At 44.7% G+C, this 16,310-nt stretch overlaps 1 protein-coding gene across 1 annotated transcript in view; it reads right to left on the reverse strand.

Moving 5' to 3' along the window:
* The window catches only part of LOC122794677 (disintegrin and metalloproteinase domain-containing protein 33-like), a 2,280,125-nt gene that overhangs the window by 99,895 nt on the left and 2,163,920 nt on the right, over positions 1-16,310 (reverse strand). Inside the window, exon 22 of the mRNA XM_044063306.1 lies at positions 7,890-8,065. Coding sequence (XP_043919241.1) covers positions 7,890-8,065 — 176 coding nt within the window. The remainder of the gene's footprint in view (positions 1-7,889; positions 8,066-16,310) is intronic.

Below are 16,310 nucleotides of genomic sequence, written 5' to 3' on the forward strand. Positions count from 1 at the left end.
GCGGCAGGCACAGGCGTGGCTCTACGGAGACAAGCCTGGCTCCGTTTGTGTCATTTCGCGAAGGCCTTCAAGTCTTCCTTTGCCGACGCTCCCTTTGATGGGTCCTCTTTGTTTGGACCCAAGGTAAAAGACACTCTTACCCGCTGTGAGCAAGAGGGAAAGACTTTATCTGCCATAGGAGCACGTTATTCCACTCCCTTTCGGCCTTATCCCAAGGCTAAAAGAGGAGGGAAGATGTGGTTCCGCAAATCACAGAAATTCTTTCCTCAACAGCAGGAAGATTCCCCTTCCAGAGGCAGAGGACGGGGAAATTTTTCTGGGAGACGCCGTCCCAGAGGCGGCAGAGGCCCCCGCAACACTGGAGACCGCGAGTCCTTTCGTGGCTCTTCAGCCTCCCACACTCCATGAGGAATTGCCCGGCTGTGCTGCTCCGGAGCCAGTCGGGTGCCGTTTTGCCAAGCACCTAGAAGCCTGGGAGTCTATTACTCAGGACAGATGGGTGCTTCGCATTATTGCCGGAGGTTACACCATTCCCTTCACACACTCACCCCCACCGTCCAAAAAAATCCCGGACCCACCACCCAGTCAAAGGGAAATTGCAGCCGTAGAAGCTTCAAAGCTGCTAGAAAAAGGAGTCATCCAACCGTCCCCACAGACCAGATCGGATCCAGAAATTACTCAAGGTTCTTTTAGTGCCAAAAAAGACAGGGGACCTGAGACCCATTTTGGATCTCAGCAAACTAAACCAGTCCGTCATGAAGTCCAAATTCTGAATGGTCACTTTACAATCCATTCTCCCATTGTTGGAGAAAGATGTTTGGATGTGCTCCATAGATCTCAAGGACGCCTATTATCACATACCAATACATCAGGCGTCCAGGAGGTATCTGCGCTTTAGCCTGGGAGACAGTCATTTCCAATTTTGTGCACTGCCCTTTGGTCTCATCACAGCCCCAGGGTGTTCACCAAGTGTTTGGCAGTAGTGACTGCTCACCTGAGGAGTCTCGGATTCCAAGTGTTTCCCTATCTGGACGACTGGCTCCTGACTGCCACCACCAGGCATCTACTACTAGAGAACCTACAAGCCACCATCTCCCTGGGTGCTTCCCTGGGAATTACATTCAACTGGTCAAAGTCTGTCTTGCTGCCTTCTCAGCGCATAAGATTCATAGGAGCAGAGATAGACTCAAAATTAATGCGAATCTTCCTTCCTACCGAAAGGATACAAACATTACAAGATCAAGTCCGAGCCCTGCTTCTAAGATCCAAAGCCTCAGCCAGGATGGTCCTGCAACTTTTAGGTTCAATGTCTGCCACGGTTCTCCTAGTTCCTCTGGCAAGATTGCACATGAGGATTCTTCAGTGGCTGTTATCGACACAATGGTCTTTTCAAGATCTCCCCCTCAATCATCACATACTGATTACAGAAACGTGCAAACGGGACCTCCGCTGGTGGCTTCTGCCATCCAATCTGAATCAGGGAAGACCTTTTGTTATACCCCCTCCGGTGGCCACCTTGACAACGGATGCCTCCCAGACGGGGTGGGGGGGGCATTGTCTGGGCAGGTCAATTCAGGGTTCTTGGCTCCCAAACGAAACATTTCTCCATATCAATGTGTTGGAAATGAGGGCTGTACTTCTGTCCCTACAAGCCCTCCACAAGTTTCTCCCTCAAGGCATTATCGCCATCCACACAGACAACATGTCGGTAGTCTGGTATTTAAACAAACAAGGAGGGACCAGATCTTACCCCCTTTGCAGAGAGGCCATGAGGGTGTGGGAATGGGCAGTGGCTACCAAGCGCTTCCTGGTAGCGACCCACATTCCAGGAAAATCCAATGTATTGGCAGACAGACTGAGCAGGACTATTCTCTCTCCTCACGAGTGGTCTCTGAACGAAACAGTAGCAGCTCAGATTTTCAAAAGATGGGGGATTCCGTGCTGTGACCTGTTTGCAACACCACAAAACACGAAGTGCAAAAGGTTCTTTTCCTTGACCGCGTCAAGGGGAGGCAGCTACGGATGCTCTAGTCCAACCTTGGCCAACAGGACTGCTTTATGCTTTCCCTCCGATTCCACTCCTCCCCAAAGTCATCCAGAAAGCTTCCCAATTGGGGTCCACAATGATTCTAATTGCTCCGTATTGGCCTCGTCAGGTATGGTTCCCCTACCTACAGAAATATACTCTGGACGGTCCTTGGTTCTTGGATCTAACTCCGGATCTTCTGGTTCATCAGTCGGGACAACAGCACCAGTCCCTTCACACTTTGAAATTAACAGCTTGGCTCCTCCACTTCCGACTTTAGTCAGAAATCACACCTTGGACCCGGAAGTTATTCACATTTTATCTTCAGCCCACAAACCCACCACTAAGAAATTGTATCACAGTAAGTGGAAGAGGTTTGCTATCTGGGCTCAACTCAGAGGCTTAGACCCTATTACTGCCCCGATACCAGAGGTCTTGAAATTTTTAACATCCTTGTTTAATCAAGGATCTTCAGTCTCTACTATTAAAGTTCAACTAGCAGCTATCTCCAAATTTCACGAATCCATAGACCCACCGTTGATGAGCAGCAGATTATGTAAAACTTTCATGAAAGGTGCTGTGCTTTTAAGACCCCCAGTTTTTCATCCTGCGCCTCCGTGGGATCTTAATTTGGTACTTCGTGCCTTGACATCTTCCCCCTTTGAACCAGCTGCTACATGTGAGTTGAAATATCTGTCTTGGAAAACTGCCTTCTTAATTGCAATTACCTCTGCAAGAAGGGTTTCAGAACTTCAAGCCCTATCTATCAAACCACCGTACTTGATTTTTCACAAGGATAGAGTATCACTTAGACCTAACCCATCTTTTGTCCCAAAAGTTTGCTCTAATCTCTGTCTCCAACAATCTTTAGAGCTACCAGTTTTCTTTCCAAAATTTTCAAACAAAGCGGAATATACCTTCCATACGTTGGATGTTCACAGGCAATTACGCTTCTATCTAGATAGGACTCAGCAAGTTCGGAAAACAGATCAATTGTTTGTGTCCTTTTCAGATAATAAACTGGGTAAAACCATTACTAAAGCTACTATTGCCAAATGGATCAGAGATTGCATAACTCAAGCTTATTCCTCTTCAAATAAGCAACTTACAACATCTGTCAAAGCTCACTCTACTAGAGCTATGGCTACCTCTATTGCATTCCATTCCAAGCTCGCTATTTCTGAAATTTGTGCTGCGGCTACTTGGTCCAACCCGCACACTTTCATTTCCCACTATAAATTGGATGTGGCATCTAAAGGACGAGCATCATTTGGTTCCACGGTACTCAGGAGTGTTTTCCAGTGAGCCACCCAGGATTTAGGTGCTAGGGACGCTGTCCCATCAGTCAGAATGTAGGCGAGATAGGATCACATAACATCTTTTAGTTATGTACTCACCATAACTTCAGATGTTTGGGATCCATCTCGCCTACATTCCTAATACCCACCCTCCTTCCCCTGCCTTGGAGATCAGAAGAGATTGAACGGTTTGGGTTCTACTGTTTTTATCTTGTATCATCTGTCAATGTTATATAAGCAGTGCATGCGTGTGTGCATGTATGCGGACAAACTAGATCTGGGGGACTGGTAGTGGTGCATCCTGGGATATAGTAAGCTCAGCCAATAAGAGACTTCGCTCTTTGGCATAAGCGTGCCGAGTCGGAGCCGAGGATCGGCTCCGAACCCATCAGTCAGAATGTAGGCGAGATGGATCCCAAACATCTGAAGTTATGGTGAGTACATAACTAAAAGTTCCTGTTTGTGAGCTTTTGTTCCCCATTTTTTTCTGTTTATCCATATTTCTTTAGCTGAAATTTGAGAAGTATGCAGACCTCTTTACTACTGCTGTCAGTGGTCAGTCTTTCTCATGCAGGTACACACACACGCACGCACGCACGCACACACACACACACACACACACACACACACACACACACACACACACACACACACACACACACACACACACACACACACACACACACACACACACTCACAAACCTCTGCTTCAGAAAATGCAAGCTGAAACAAATCCTAATGTTCAAGTAATGTTGTGATTTTATAAAAGGATAATTTAAATATGTCCCTATTTTGATTCTTTGCCCCCTGTTTATTTATGCTTATCCAGATATGTTGAGCTAAGACCTTTTATCAAAAGAAATATAGACAAAGTCATAAATAATGGGGGGGGCAAAAACAGGGACAATTAATATTGCTCTTATAAACTTAAGAGAGTTGATAAAATAACAGGTGTCCCATTAGCATGAATTTTCTGAAGGGTATGAAGTCTATAAATCAAATGCCTGCCTTTATTCTCTGACTCTGATATGCAAAGCTATGGAATGCATCATCATGGACCTAATAAACAAGGATATAGGGAATCTCCAAACTCTGGATGCTACACAGTTTGGTTTGTGAAGGGTCGATCATGACTGCTCAACTTGGTCGACTTCTTTGAGTCTGTCACCAGAACTGTGGATGAAGGCACGGTGGTTCATACAGTCTACCTTGATCTGGCCAAGGCGTTTGATATCCATTCCCCACTCAGGAATTATAGAAAAACACACTAAGCTAGGCATCAACCCCTGTATCACTAGGTGGGTTACAAACTGGCTCACAGATAGAACCCACAGTGTGAAAGGAGCTGACTCCAAGTCAGATTGCCGACCAGTCATGAGTGAAGTCACACAGAGTTCGATCCTGGGTCCTCTCCTGTTTGGTATCTACTTCTCTGAAGTCCAGGCCAACACAAAGGGACTCTGGCTGACAAAGTTTGCAGACGATTGCAAGTTGGGAGCTATTATTAACTCCCCAAGTGATTTTGACATCCTACAGAAAGGCTCATTGACAACAACGACTGGTGTCAGAACCATGGCCTTAAGCTGAATGCCAAAAAATGTGTCATCATCCCCCTTGGGAAAAACCTGGTTCACTTGAATTATCACATTGATGGTAATCCACTGAACACAGAAGGCGTTATGAGAGATCTGGGAACACAGGCTGACAGCAACCTCTCTTTTGACCACCATATTGCCACTGTGGTCAGAAAGTCGTATATGGCACATCTCATTAGTAAGGGTTTTGCATCCAGGAAGAAAGAGGTCATTGTCACCCTCTACTCTTCCCTCATTAGGCCAATCATAGAGTACAATGCCCCATTTGGCATGTACCTCACTAGACACCTGCAACAACTGGAGAGGCCACAAAAGTACCTCATAAAAAGGATCCTAGGCCTTAAACACTTGTCCTATTTGGACAGACTCAAAAAACTCCAACTATTCTCTGTCTTATATCGCCTACTTAGAGGCAATTTCTGCTTGGCTTACAAAGCCATGTCTGACCCAGCTCTGTTAAAAATGCTACATCTAAAGAAATCCGAATCCCTCCGCACCACATGCTCCAGAGACCTCAACCTCATTGCCACAATCAACAGAACATGCTGGAGGGACAGGTTCATAACCTAGAGAGACTGCCCATGCTATGGAATAGACTTCCCATACATGTCAAGCAGATACCTCACTGACCCTCTTGAGAAATCTTGTTGAGTGGATGGGAAATAGAAAATTCATCCCGGGGATCACTCCAGTGGCTCTACTTGACAGAGGCACTAGGATCTAAGGTCGGGTGGCACAATGCCAGGATAATCCTATGGGCTAGGCTTGTAAAGGCTCCAGGGCCATTAGCCTTTTACACACCTATGAACCTATGAACTTCAGTTCTCATTGATTTGGCAGAAAACCAAAACTTTTATGAGGAACACACCAAAAATATGAGTAAAAATCTGAACAGTTGAGTGTTATATGAGGTTTGCAGACCTCTTAACTGCTGCTGCTGCTGCCAGGGATCGCTCGATCAATTTCACTGTACACTCTCTCTCTCTCTCACACAAACACACACACACGGACTATTCTGTTCTCATGCATGCATTCAGTCAAACATGCAGACAGAAATAAACACAGTCATACACATACACACGCGCGCGCACACATACACACTTTTTGGATTTCATTTATTTTTATTTTACTTTCGCTAAACAGCAAAAGCGCTACTTAGAGAGTGTAAAATAACTGTGATCGGTCTCGCTTTCAATCACATGCAGGCATACACTTAAATACACACACACACATTTTCTTTTAATTTTTTTTTTTTTTTTTTTTTTTTACATTTTAATAATGGCGGTGGTTAGGTTTTCCTGTCCGAGCTCCACGGCAGCTTGATATGCTGCTGTGGCGGACTCGTTTTTCAGAGAGCATTACTTGTATATTAACACCCTGCTGGAGAATGTTCATTCTCCAATCAGATGCAATCTACGGATCACCCATTATCCAGTCATCCAGTCCTTGGCAGGATATGTATCTTATAACCTAGGCTGCTGCATCAGTGATCTATTTAAACGTCTACTGTTAATGTTAAGTTTACTTACACAAGTGTACTTTCTGATTACCTACTCAAAGCACTCCATTAGATTTCTCTGGCATAGGTTTTTTGTTGTGAATTCATCTAGTCGTCCATTGTTCCACTGGTTTCCACATATTCCAAAATTATTTCCTTCATCAGTCATTTTTTTTTTTTTGAACGGACAGTAATTGATCTTTGCTTTCTGCAGCACTGGATTTTCTTTGTATATAATTTCACTGACTTGCTGACAACATCTTAATGGCTTAAGGTGTCTGAATAGTCCTTTTGTGAAACAGTTGGTGTTTACTACTGCCAAAAGACTCCACTTAACCAATCAAATATCCATGCTTGAAGGCTATTTTCTTAAATGATGTATAATAATATAGCAATAACAGACAACATGGGTGTAGTATATTGAAGATTTACTCACGGTTGGTGTGGTTTAATCACTAGGGAGAAGCCCAAGTGTTTAAACAAAGCCAACTGTGAGTAAATCTTCAATATACCACATCACGGAGTCTGTTATTGCTATTATACAATGACATTATTTAAGAAAAAAAATGACTTACTTTTCTTAAATAATGTCTTTGTATAATGGCTCCGTGGTGCTCTTCTGCTTTTTCCTTGGTATCCTGGGGAATTGCTGATGTACTGCACATGTGCATGGGACTAACACCAGTGCTGTGTAAGAGGAAGCAACAGCGAAAGGAAGATTGCCTTTGTTTTTTTTGTTTTTTTTTTTTAAATAAAAAAAAAAAAAAAGAAACCATGAGGCTTTTAACGTACGGGAGAGATGGGACAGAGAAAATAAAAGGACAATCAGGTACATTTCTTTAATTTTGCATAACGTGCCTGATTATCTTTTTATTTTTCTCTGTGCCGTCTGTTTCGTTTGTTTGGGTCTCCAACTCTGTGAGTTGTTAAAAAATGAAAGAAAAGTAAATTTTTATTGCGTATATTAATGGAACAAAGTCTGCGCAACTGGACCTTTTTCCATTGGTATATGCTCAGATTTACAACAGGCACGCCGATTGGGCTGATCAGTCATCATGCTACTTTTTGAATGCTTATGGCCAGTCATTGTATAATATATATTAAATCCACACTACCTTTATGAGATATTAACTACACATCTAATATACAATGATGTAAGTGCAGAATGATGAATTGCATTATCAATAAACTGAGTGGCAGTGATTTTAATTCTGATGAACTCATTTGCTGGCAAATCCCTGTGTATACCTTTAAAACAATGCAGCTTGGAATAACTGACATAGTTGGTTTATAATCATATAAACAAATAGTACAGAGCAACAAGGATATTAATGCCACTACTTCTGCACATCCTTATTATGCCCATTGATTGTACAAATGACCAGTATAATGGATGTTGTAAAACCCCAGGAATTAAGCTTTGCTATTGTAAGTCTATCTTTATTACCTTTGTTTCTGTTTCTCTTACTTACTTTAGTGGTTTTCCACTCTGAAGCACAGGATTGCTGACAGCTGATTTGGCCTTCACTGTAGGCATTGTGACAAGCAGTGAATTGTTGGATGTCAATGCTCCAGCTTTGGTATGGGCCGGTTTCAAAGGTAAGGGCTTTACAGGAGGAGTCTCCTTTACTGGAGTAGTAAACACAGCCTGTGGGGCAAGTAAGAGTTTCATAAAGTTAGTATGGGCTACTATAGCTGTACATAAATTAATGTTTTTTACAGTCAAAGTTGACAAGTGTGCAGAGTAAAACGAGGCAAATTATGTAGCTGAATCTGTACAACAGTAAGTCTTATAATATTTTTATATAATGTGCAGTGATATTCACTTTTAAAAAGCAACTGACTAATTATCCAACCAACCAAAAGCAGCCAGAATATAAATATGAAACTGAGTACTTCTGGGATATTTCTGTGATACAGTGAATATGTGTATATGCAGTGTGGCACAAATTGTGCAATTAATTGTAGCTCTGTTCTTATACTTTCTAATAAAACTGACATTCAAAAGTCACCCTTTCTTGCATCAAGGGGTTGATTATAGTTCTTTTGCTGTGGACTTGTCATTATCATTGTCGTCACGTACCCCCCCCCCCCCCAATGTTTACATAGGTCAGGTTGTCACGTAAATATTAGTAAATGAGACCAAATCACTTACAGCCAAAATTTGTATCTTTAATTTTTAAATACATTTATTAAGTTATCAATTTTAAACATAGGTAAATGTACATTAATAGAAAATAAAAGAAAACAAAACAAACCATATTAACATTTTTTCATTTACGTATGTTATACATTTTACATATGTTTTATTTTTTATAATTACTGCCATTCAGTTCAACATTACAGAAATTGCTTAATTCCTGCCTTCCCTTAAATCTCATTCCTCCTCTTTCTGAACATTATTCTGCATGTATTGTTCCCACCTTTTAAGATACTGAGTGCTTCAAATACAGTTGGTTTAGACTTTGATTTCCATTTTCTAGTAATTGCTTTTTTGACTGCCAACAGAATTAAATTTAAAAAGGCCCTGCTATGTCTAGTTAATTCAGATCCTATGTCCCAGGTTAAAAAAAAATCCTTAGTTAACAGCCATTTGCTACCCAAGTATGTTTGATAGAATAATCTGTAGGCAATTTTAAACAATGCCAGCTGAGTCCCCAAAAACATGCCCATTGTTACGTCTTCCCTATTAAACCTCCAGTATTTGTTAACTACCTGAAGAAATATTCTTTGAGGTCTGCTTGGGGTATATCAAAATTTGTACCATAATGGAATACTGACTTAGACGTATCCCAGTAAAAGTAGGGATGCTTTTTGAACCCAAATCATTATTTTGTTAACGTATTCTTCATGAGGCCAATTTTCTGACTAGGAAGCAGTGTGTCACATTGGTGCCTGATTCCAAAGCCATTGCCAACTGTCTTTGTAGAACTGTGGCATACTATCTGCAGATATACCTTTGTCATCTTTCCTTGTTAGAAGGCTTAATGGTGGAAGTGAAAGCTGCCATGGATGTACAGGCTCTTAAGCTTTATGTATTTTGGCATCCAGTGTCTTACAACAGTGCAAGCTTGCTTCCCTGTTTCCCAATCACAATATCTCATAACAGAATGTATTACAGCATTACCTGTCTAGCAGATGTATTGGGACAGTGTTAAATCAGTTGCTGCTGTTTTGTGATTTGCTGTATGGCCAGTCCATGAAATGGCCAACGTGGATTATGTCACCATAGCTAACATGAAAAGTGAGAGGGGTCTTGATGGACATTAGAAAGTCAATCCCCCAAAAAAACTGAAATAAATGTAGAATGATAGAAAAGTATTTCCTGCTACAGGTCTGCGCTGCATACTTCATACCACATTAACAATACTCCCCTAAGAAATGATCCAGTTGTTCAGAATTTAGGAACTTGTATGGGCTGTAACCTAACATTTGACCAACATATGTCCACTGTTGTAAGAAAGTTTTTCTTAATTGTGGAGCTTATAAACAAAGGGAGTGCATCTAGATCCGTAGATGTTATTGCCTCTGTTTTGCTCAGACATTTGACCAGATATTGAGTATAATGCCCCCTTTGGCATGTATCTGTCCAGACGCGTGCAACAACTGGAATGCCCACAGAGATAACTTACTAAAAGGATACAAGGCCTAAACAATATGTCCTACATGGACCAACTTAAAGCCCTGTCACTATACTCAGAATCTTACTGAGTGCTTAGAAGTGACCTGTGTCTGGCATACAAGGCATCCCCTGATACAACACTGATGGACCTGCTGCACATTAGCAACTCAGGTAGGATTAGAAGTACTCAGTATAAGAAATGAAGCTCTTCTTCAACATCAACAGAACAGTTTGGAAGGAAGGTATACCTCACAGATCATACCAGTGCTCTGGAACAGACTACATCCACGTAAAACAAAGCTCATCCCTGTACATATTCAAGTGTAACTTGGATATAAGGATGGGTAATAGATAATTTACCCCAGCACTGCCCCCTGTACTAGTAATAGACAGAGGTAACTTATAAATTCTTTATACCAACGTATGGGGGTCTCCTCAAATTATCAGTGGTATGATCCCATTTATTCTTATTGGGGTAACATAATTATCGACCATGGGATGGCCAACCTAACAACAAACAGGATAAACTAATTCAAGCACCAAAATGGAAATTGGGTATGATTAAATTGGCCTGCAAGGGCAACTAGCCTAGTACTTACCTATGAACCTGAAACTGACTACATAACTGCTCTGTAATTCCTGTGATCCAGCTGCCACTACAGAAACAGCAAAGAAATGCTTCCTCCCAAATTAAGAAAGGCAGTGTACTGGATGCTTGATCCATCTGTCACTCATCTCAGCAGCTTGGGCTTAAATTAAATTTGGATAATTTCTGTCATGAACTGCAGTGAAATCACTGCATAGATGTGTTGGCTTTTAGATTAGATTCCAATTTTAAGTTTTTAAGTTCAGAAAATCTAGGAAGACTTCTGGCTTTTATGGCCATGGAACATGGAAATTAAAATAGCATATACAACAGTGGACTTCCACAGGTCAGACTTTTAGTGGGATTGTCCAAGAATATGGATTAGCTGACTGAAGGAAACCGTTATTCCTACTTATACTTATCTGAGTAGCATTGCTTACACCAGTGCACATGCCTCTTAGATTCATTCACGTGTCCCTAACCCCTGTGCAGTGGACTGTTAGATGTTAGAAGGGCTACGACTTTGGGAGACTGGGTTTAAAATCAGCCCAAGCTGTTCAGTTAATGTACACAAAATGCATTGTACACAAAAGTAGTTAGTTTCATAAACCAGTAACCATTTCAGTTAAATAGATTTTACTCTTTTTTTTTATTTAAAATCTGGGGGCCTTGTCTCTCTTCTACTCTTTCATTTGTTTTAAGGCTGTTCCTACTCACCATCTTCCTCATAATTCGATTAGTCCCACCATGTACTCAGACTCGGTAACCTAGCCTTACACTCCAGGATACCAGTGTTCTTCATTATCCTGGTCATCCTTGTCTGCACCCTGTCTGCCCATCTTGTATCTTTCTTGGGATTCAGCTTCCACAGCTTCATGCAGTAGGATGATGATGCTTTCCCTAGCGGATGGCCACACTCAGTGCGTCCTCTGCCTGGGGATACCTCATTTGTCATCGGGCTGCCAAATTTGCGCAGCCTTCAACCCCTGGGCGCTGAGGGATATGAGGAATAAGCTGATTCTGGCGGGTCTCCTACCAGCGGAGTCGGCTTCCTCTTCCTCTCCCTCGGTGGCTACAGCCGCAGCTGCGGCTGCTCAGCCTGCTGTCCCCTCTCCCCTGGCTGGGACTCAACTTCCCACTTCTTCCCAGGGAGAGAGGGACTCTAAAAAAGAAAAGAGAGAGAGAGAGAGAGGGAGAAAGAGAGGGAGAAAGAGAGGCATAGAAGCCACAAGAGGTGGGCTGACTTTGCCCCCTCGGCCCTGCCTGCCAAGCTGCTCTCCTCACCCCAGAAGGTCTCTGGGCCTTCCTCCCCTCGGCTCCGTTCTCCACGCTTCTCACCGGAGCCAGAGGAGGAGGCTCGACCATCTTCAAAGTCGTCTCGGCAGCCCTCCCGACCAGCTTCGGCGGCCTCCTCTAAGTCGACACGTTAGCCTCTCTGACGCTGATATGGACCGGATGATGCGTCATTTTCTCCAATCCCAACTGCAGATGGGAGTGCTGCTGCCCCCCCCCCCAAGGGGGAGTTCAGCCCCACTTTTTGCCCCGATAGCTCCTTCTCTGATCCACTGTCGGGTTTCAGAGCCTTCGGATCCGAGGAGTCTCTGAGTCAGGGAGTCGGCGCCGATGGTTATCTCTACCTTGACACCGGCTTTGCCCTCGAGTTTGTCGGGGCTGAGAGCTGTGCGTCGGATCCGAGGGGGCCAGTGCGTCTTCGGCTCCGTTTCGGTCTGAGCACACTTCCCTCTCGGGTCCGAGCGCTTAGGCTCCGCCGATCCCCGCTCCGGATCCGAGGGTGTTAACCACGCAGCCCAGAGAGAGATTGAGTCACCCTCGGCAATCAACGTGGTGGAGAGGGTCCTCTCGAGAGGTTCGAGACCCCTGCTCTTTCTTCGGATTCTGCCCCCACTCCCTTGCAGCTGGGCTTGTCTTCCATCATCCAGTCCCAGGGACAGCCTGCATTGACGCTCCTGGTGGAACACGACCATGTTGGTGAGCCCTCTTCGGACAGTCCCACCGAGGAGGCCCCTCACAAACATAAGTGTAAGAGGAGGCACTTGGACTCCTCTGAGTCCCTCAAGGAGGACACCGATTTGGAGGAAGGGGAAGGTTCCCCCAGGTCACCCTCCGAGGACGTCTCCTTTGGAGACGTTATGGAAATGCCCAAAAACCTTCGGGCGAGTCGGTGTTCCTGGAGGTGTTCGACGCATGTCCGTCTACCTCTTGGGTGTCCCCTCTGGCCAACCCCCTGGTTGACCTCATCACTACCAGGGTGTGGAAGGAACCAGACACTGTAGAGCCAATCCCCAGGAGGCCAGATAGGAATCTTAGTCCCCCTGTGGATAGGACGGCTTGGAGTAAGGGTTCCTCGGTAAATACCATGGTGGTGGCGGCAGCCACCAAGAAGGAACTTGCCCAAGATAGTTCCTTGATCCATCCCCCTGATAAGGAGTCTCGGACGATGGATCATATCGGGAAGCTGATGTTTGCTTCAGCTACCTTTTCCATTAGGGCGTTGAATTATTTGACCCATGTAATTAGACTTCAGCGGGATCTGGTGAAAGAATACGCCGAGTCTCCCCCTGAGTCCATGTTGGCCGAGGACAAATGGACTTTCTAGGCTCGCATGGCCATTCTGGAATCTCTTTCAAACACGTCTATGCAGCTACTTTCCTATGCCACAGAGGGGGCCGCTAGAGCCAGCGGGTCCAACATCGCCTTAAGGCATCACGCTTGGCTCCGGCTTTGTGATTTTGCGGAACCTTTCAAGGCGTCCTTCGCGAATGCACCCTTCGATGGTTCTACCCTGTTTGGGAAGACCATCCGCGACACATTGGTTCAGAGTGAGAAAGACGGGAAGAACGCTGTCTGCCGTCTGAGTCCGCTTCTCGGCTCCTCAAAGGTCCTTTTCCAGGAACCAGAGAGGACAAAAGAAGATGTGATTCCGGAAGTCTCAGCAGTCCTGATGTTCATAGTGTTTCACTGCTGCAGTCATTACACTTGGGTTATCCTGCCGTCAGGCTGTCCCGCAGTCAGCCAGAGTTCCAAAGTCTTGGTCCGGCGTCGGTTGCTGTCCCTTCTTCCCTGACGTCAGTGCACCAGGGGTATATAAGATGCAGCCGACGCCATTTTATTCAGTCTTTCTTGCCGCGCGGTGCCCGAAGCAAATGCAGTTCGCAAGTGCCAGTCGGCCGACTCCTGAGATTTTCAATTCGAATTTCAGAACTGAAGTCTTCTATAAAGCTAAGTACCCCATTGGGGAAACTTTTTCTTGCCTCAGACCGATGTCAGTAAAAGTTAATAATTGTATTTCTTGTGGGAAGCAAATACCTCATAAGGATTTTCATTCTTACTGTATCCCATGCCTAGGCCCAGACCACGATGTCACTAGTTGTCGGTTTTGTGCTAAATTTAACAAGCGCACTATTAAACGTCGGTTTGATTTTGCCCGACATTATTTTGGCAGAAAGTTCAATTATACCATGCCGTCAGAACAACCGACGACCGGGAATCACAAAAAGCGCAAAGACAAGGACAGGCATCCGAGGTCCAAAACTGGCGACGAATCCTCTTCTAAGCCAGTCGCCGGTTCTCCGGTTTTCAGTGAGGCGCCTTCGCAGCCCCTGACGACTGCTACCTCAGAACCACAGGCCGCCTCTGACTCCCACGTGGAGATGGCTGGGCCTCTGGACACTCAAGTTTTAGGACCTACCGAAACTAACCCTTCGGAGGGATCTGGAGCCGCTGAGCAGCCCTCGGCTTCAGAAGGTGTATTCAGACCTTCTCAACTTACTATAAAATCTTCTACCAAGTCTAATACCCCTTTAAAGACAAAGAAACAAGTACAGCATTCACCAGGACAGGCCTCCATGCCTAAGAAACAGATGCTCAAAATGGCTGAAGACTTAATTACTCTAATCAGGGGTTCCCATCCCCCTCCTGATAAAAGGCCTAGGCAGGACGCAGATTATGATTCCTCTGACCAGGTTTCCATTTCTTTGGATTCCTCTTCAGATCAGGGATGCCCTTTACCCCCCTATGAGGATTCTGATGCTGAAGAATCAATTAGGTTCATAGGTTCATAGGTTCATAGGTTTATACTAGGCTATCTGCCCTAAGGCATTTATAAGCCTAGCCCAAATTATTGTGGCTTACGCCACCCCTTATATGAAAAAATACTGTGCCCATTAGTTTGTTGTGCCTCTGTCCAGCAGTGACCCAGAGATGATTCCCGGGGTAAACCTACGATCTCCCATCCACAGGTCTAGATTTCTCTTGAACAGAGTCAGCGAGGTGCTCTGCCTCACATGGACCGGGATTTTATTCCACAGCATAGGGAGTCTCTGAGTGATAAATCTATCCCTCCAGCACGTCCTATTTATATCCGTGCTAAGGTTTAAGTCGCTTGCTCTAGTGGTTTTGGTGGATTTGGATTTTTGAGGTGGAGCATGTCCATTAATTCCGGGTTGGACATGGCCTTGTATGTCAGGCACATGTCACCTCTGAGCAGACGGTATGCGACTGAATAGAGCTGGAGTTTCTTCAATCTGGCAGCATATGACAGATTTTGGAGTCCCTTTATCCTTTTGGTGAGGAACTTTTGGGGCCTCTCCAATTGCTGCAGATGTCGGGTGAGATACATCCCGAATGGGGCATTGTACTCGATCATTGGTCTGATAAGTGAAGAGTACAGGGAACAATGACCTCACTAGATCTGGATGTGAATCCCTTCATGATCAGGTGGGCAATGTAGAAGGTCTTTCTAACCACTTTAGCAATGTGAGTGTCAAAAGAAAGGCCACTGTCAACCTGGGTCCCCAGGTCCCTGATAACCTCTTCTGTGCTTAGTGGATTGCCACCTATATGGTAGCTTGGGGTTACCTTGTTTTTCCCGAAGGGTATGACTATACATTTTTGGCGTTTAACTTCAGGCCATGGCTCTGGCACCAGCTATCTGTTTCCGTGAGTCCCTTCTGAAGGATATCAGTGTCCGATGCACTTTCCACTATGGCGCCCAGTTTGCAGTCATCTGCAAACTTTGTCAGCCAAAGTCCTCCCATGTTGGCCTGTACTTCTGAGAAGTAGATGCCAAAAAATAGGGGGCCAAGGACCGAGCCCTGTGGGACACCACTTGTGACCGGCTTGGAGTCTGACACAGCGCCAGCAACTCTAACCCTGTGGGTTCTGTCCTTAAGCCAGTTTGCAACCCATCTTGTGACATATGGGTTTACATTTAAGCTGGTAAGTTTTTCTACAATACCCGAGTGGGGTATTGTGTCGAAAGCCTTTGCAAGGTCAAGGTAGGCTGTATGGACTGCCTTTCCTCATCAATGGCCTTGGTGACTATTTCAAGAAGTCGACCAAGTTCAAAAGGCATGATCTTCCCTTGACAAAGCCAAACTGGGTCGGGTCCAATGTCTGCAAGTCCCCTATATCTTTGTTTATGAGCTCCATTATGATCCTCTCCATAGCTTTGCAGACTAGACTTGTTAAGCTTATGGGGCGTAATTACCAGGGTCCGTGAGGCGCCACCTTTGTGGAGTGGGACCACAGTTGCCGTCGCCACTCCTTGGGCACGTATCCTGTGGTAAGGCTGAGATTAAACAGCTGCCTTATGTGCGGGTTTAATTCCTCATTTAGCTCATGTAGCACACAGCCGGGGACACCATCCGGTCCCATTGATGCTGT

This window comes from Protopterus annectens, chromosome 2.part1 (genome assembly GCF_019279795.1).
Source record: "Protopterus annectens isolate FY-2018-M chromosome 2.part1, PAN1.0, whole genome shotgun sequence".
In the NCBI taxonomy this organism is placed as follows: domain Eukaryota; kingdom Metazoa; phylum Chordata; order Ceratodontiformes; family Protopteridae; genus Protopterus; species Protopterus annectens.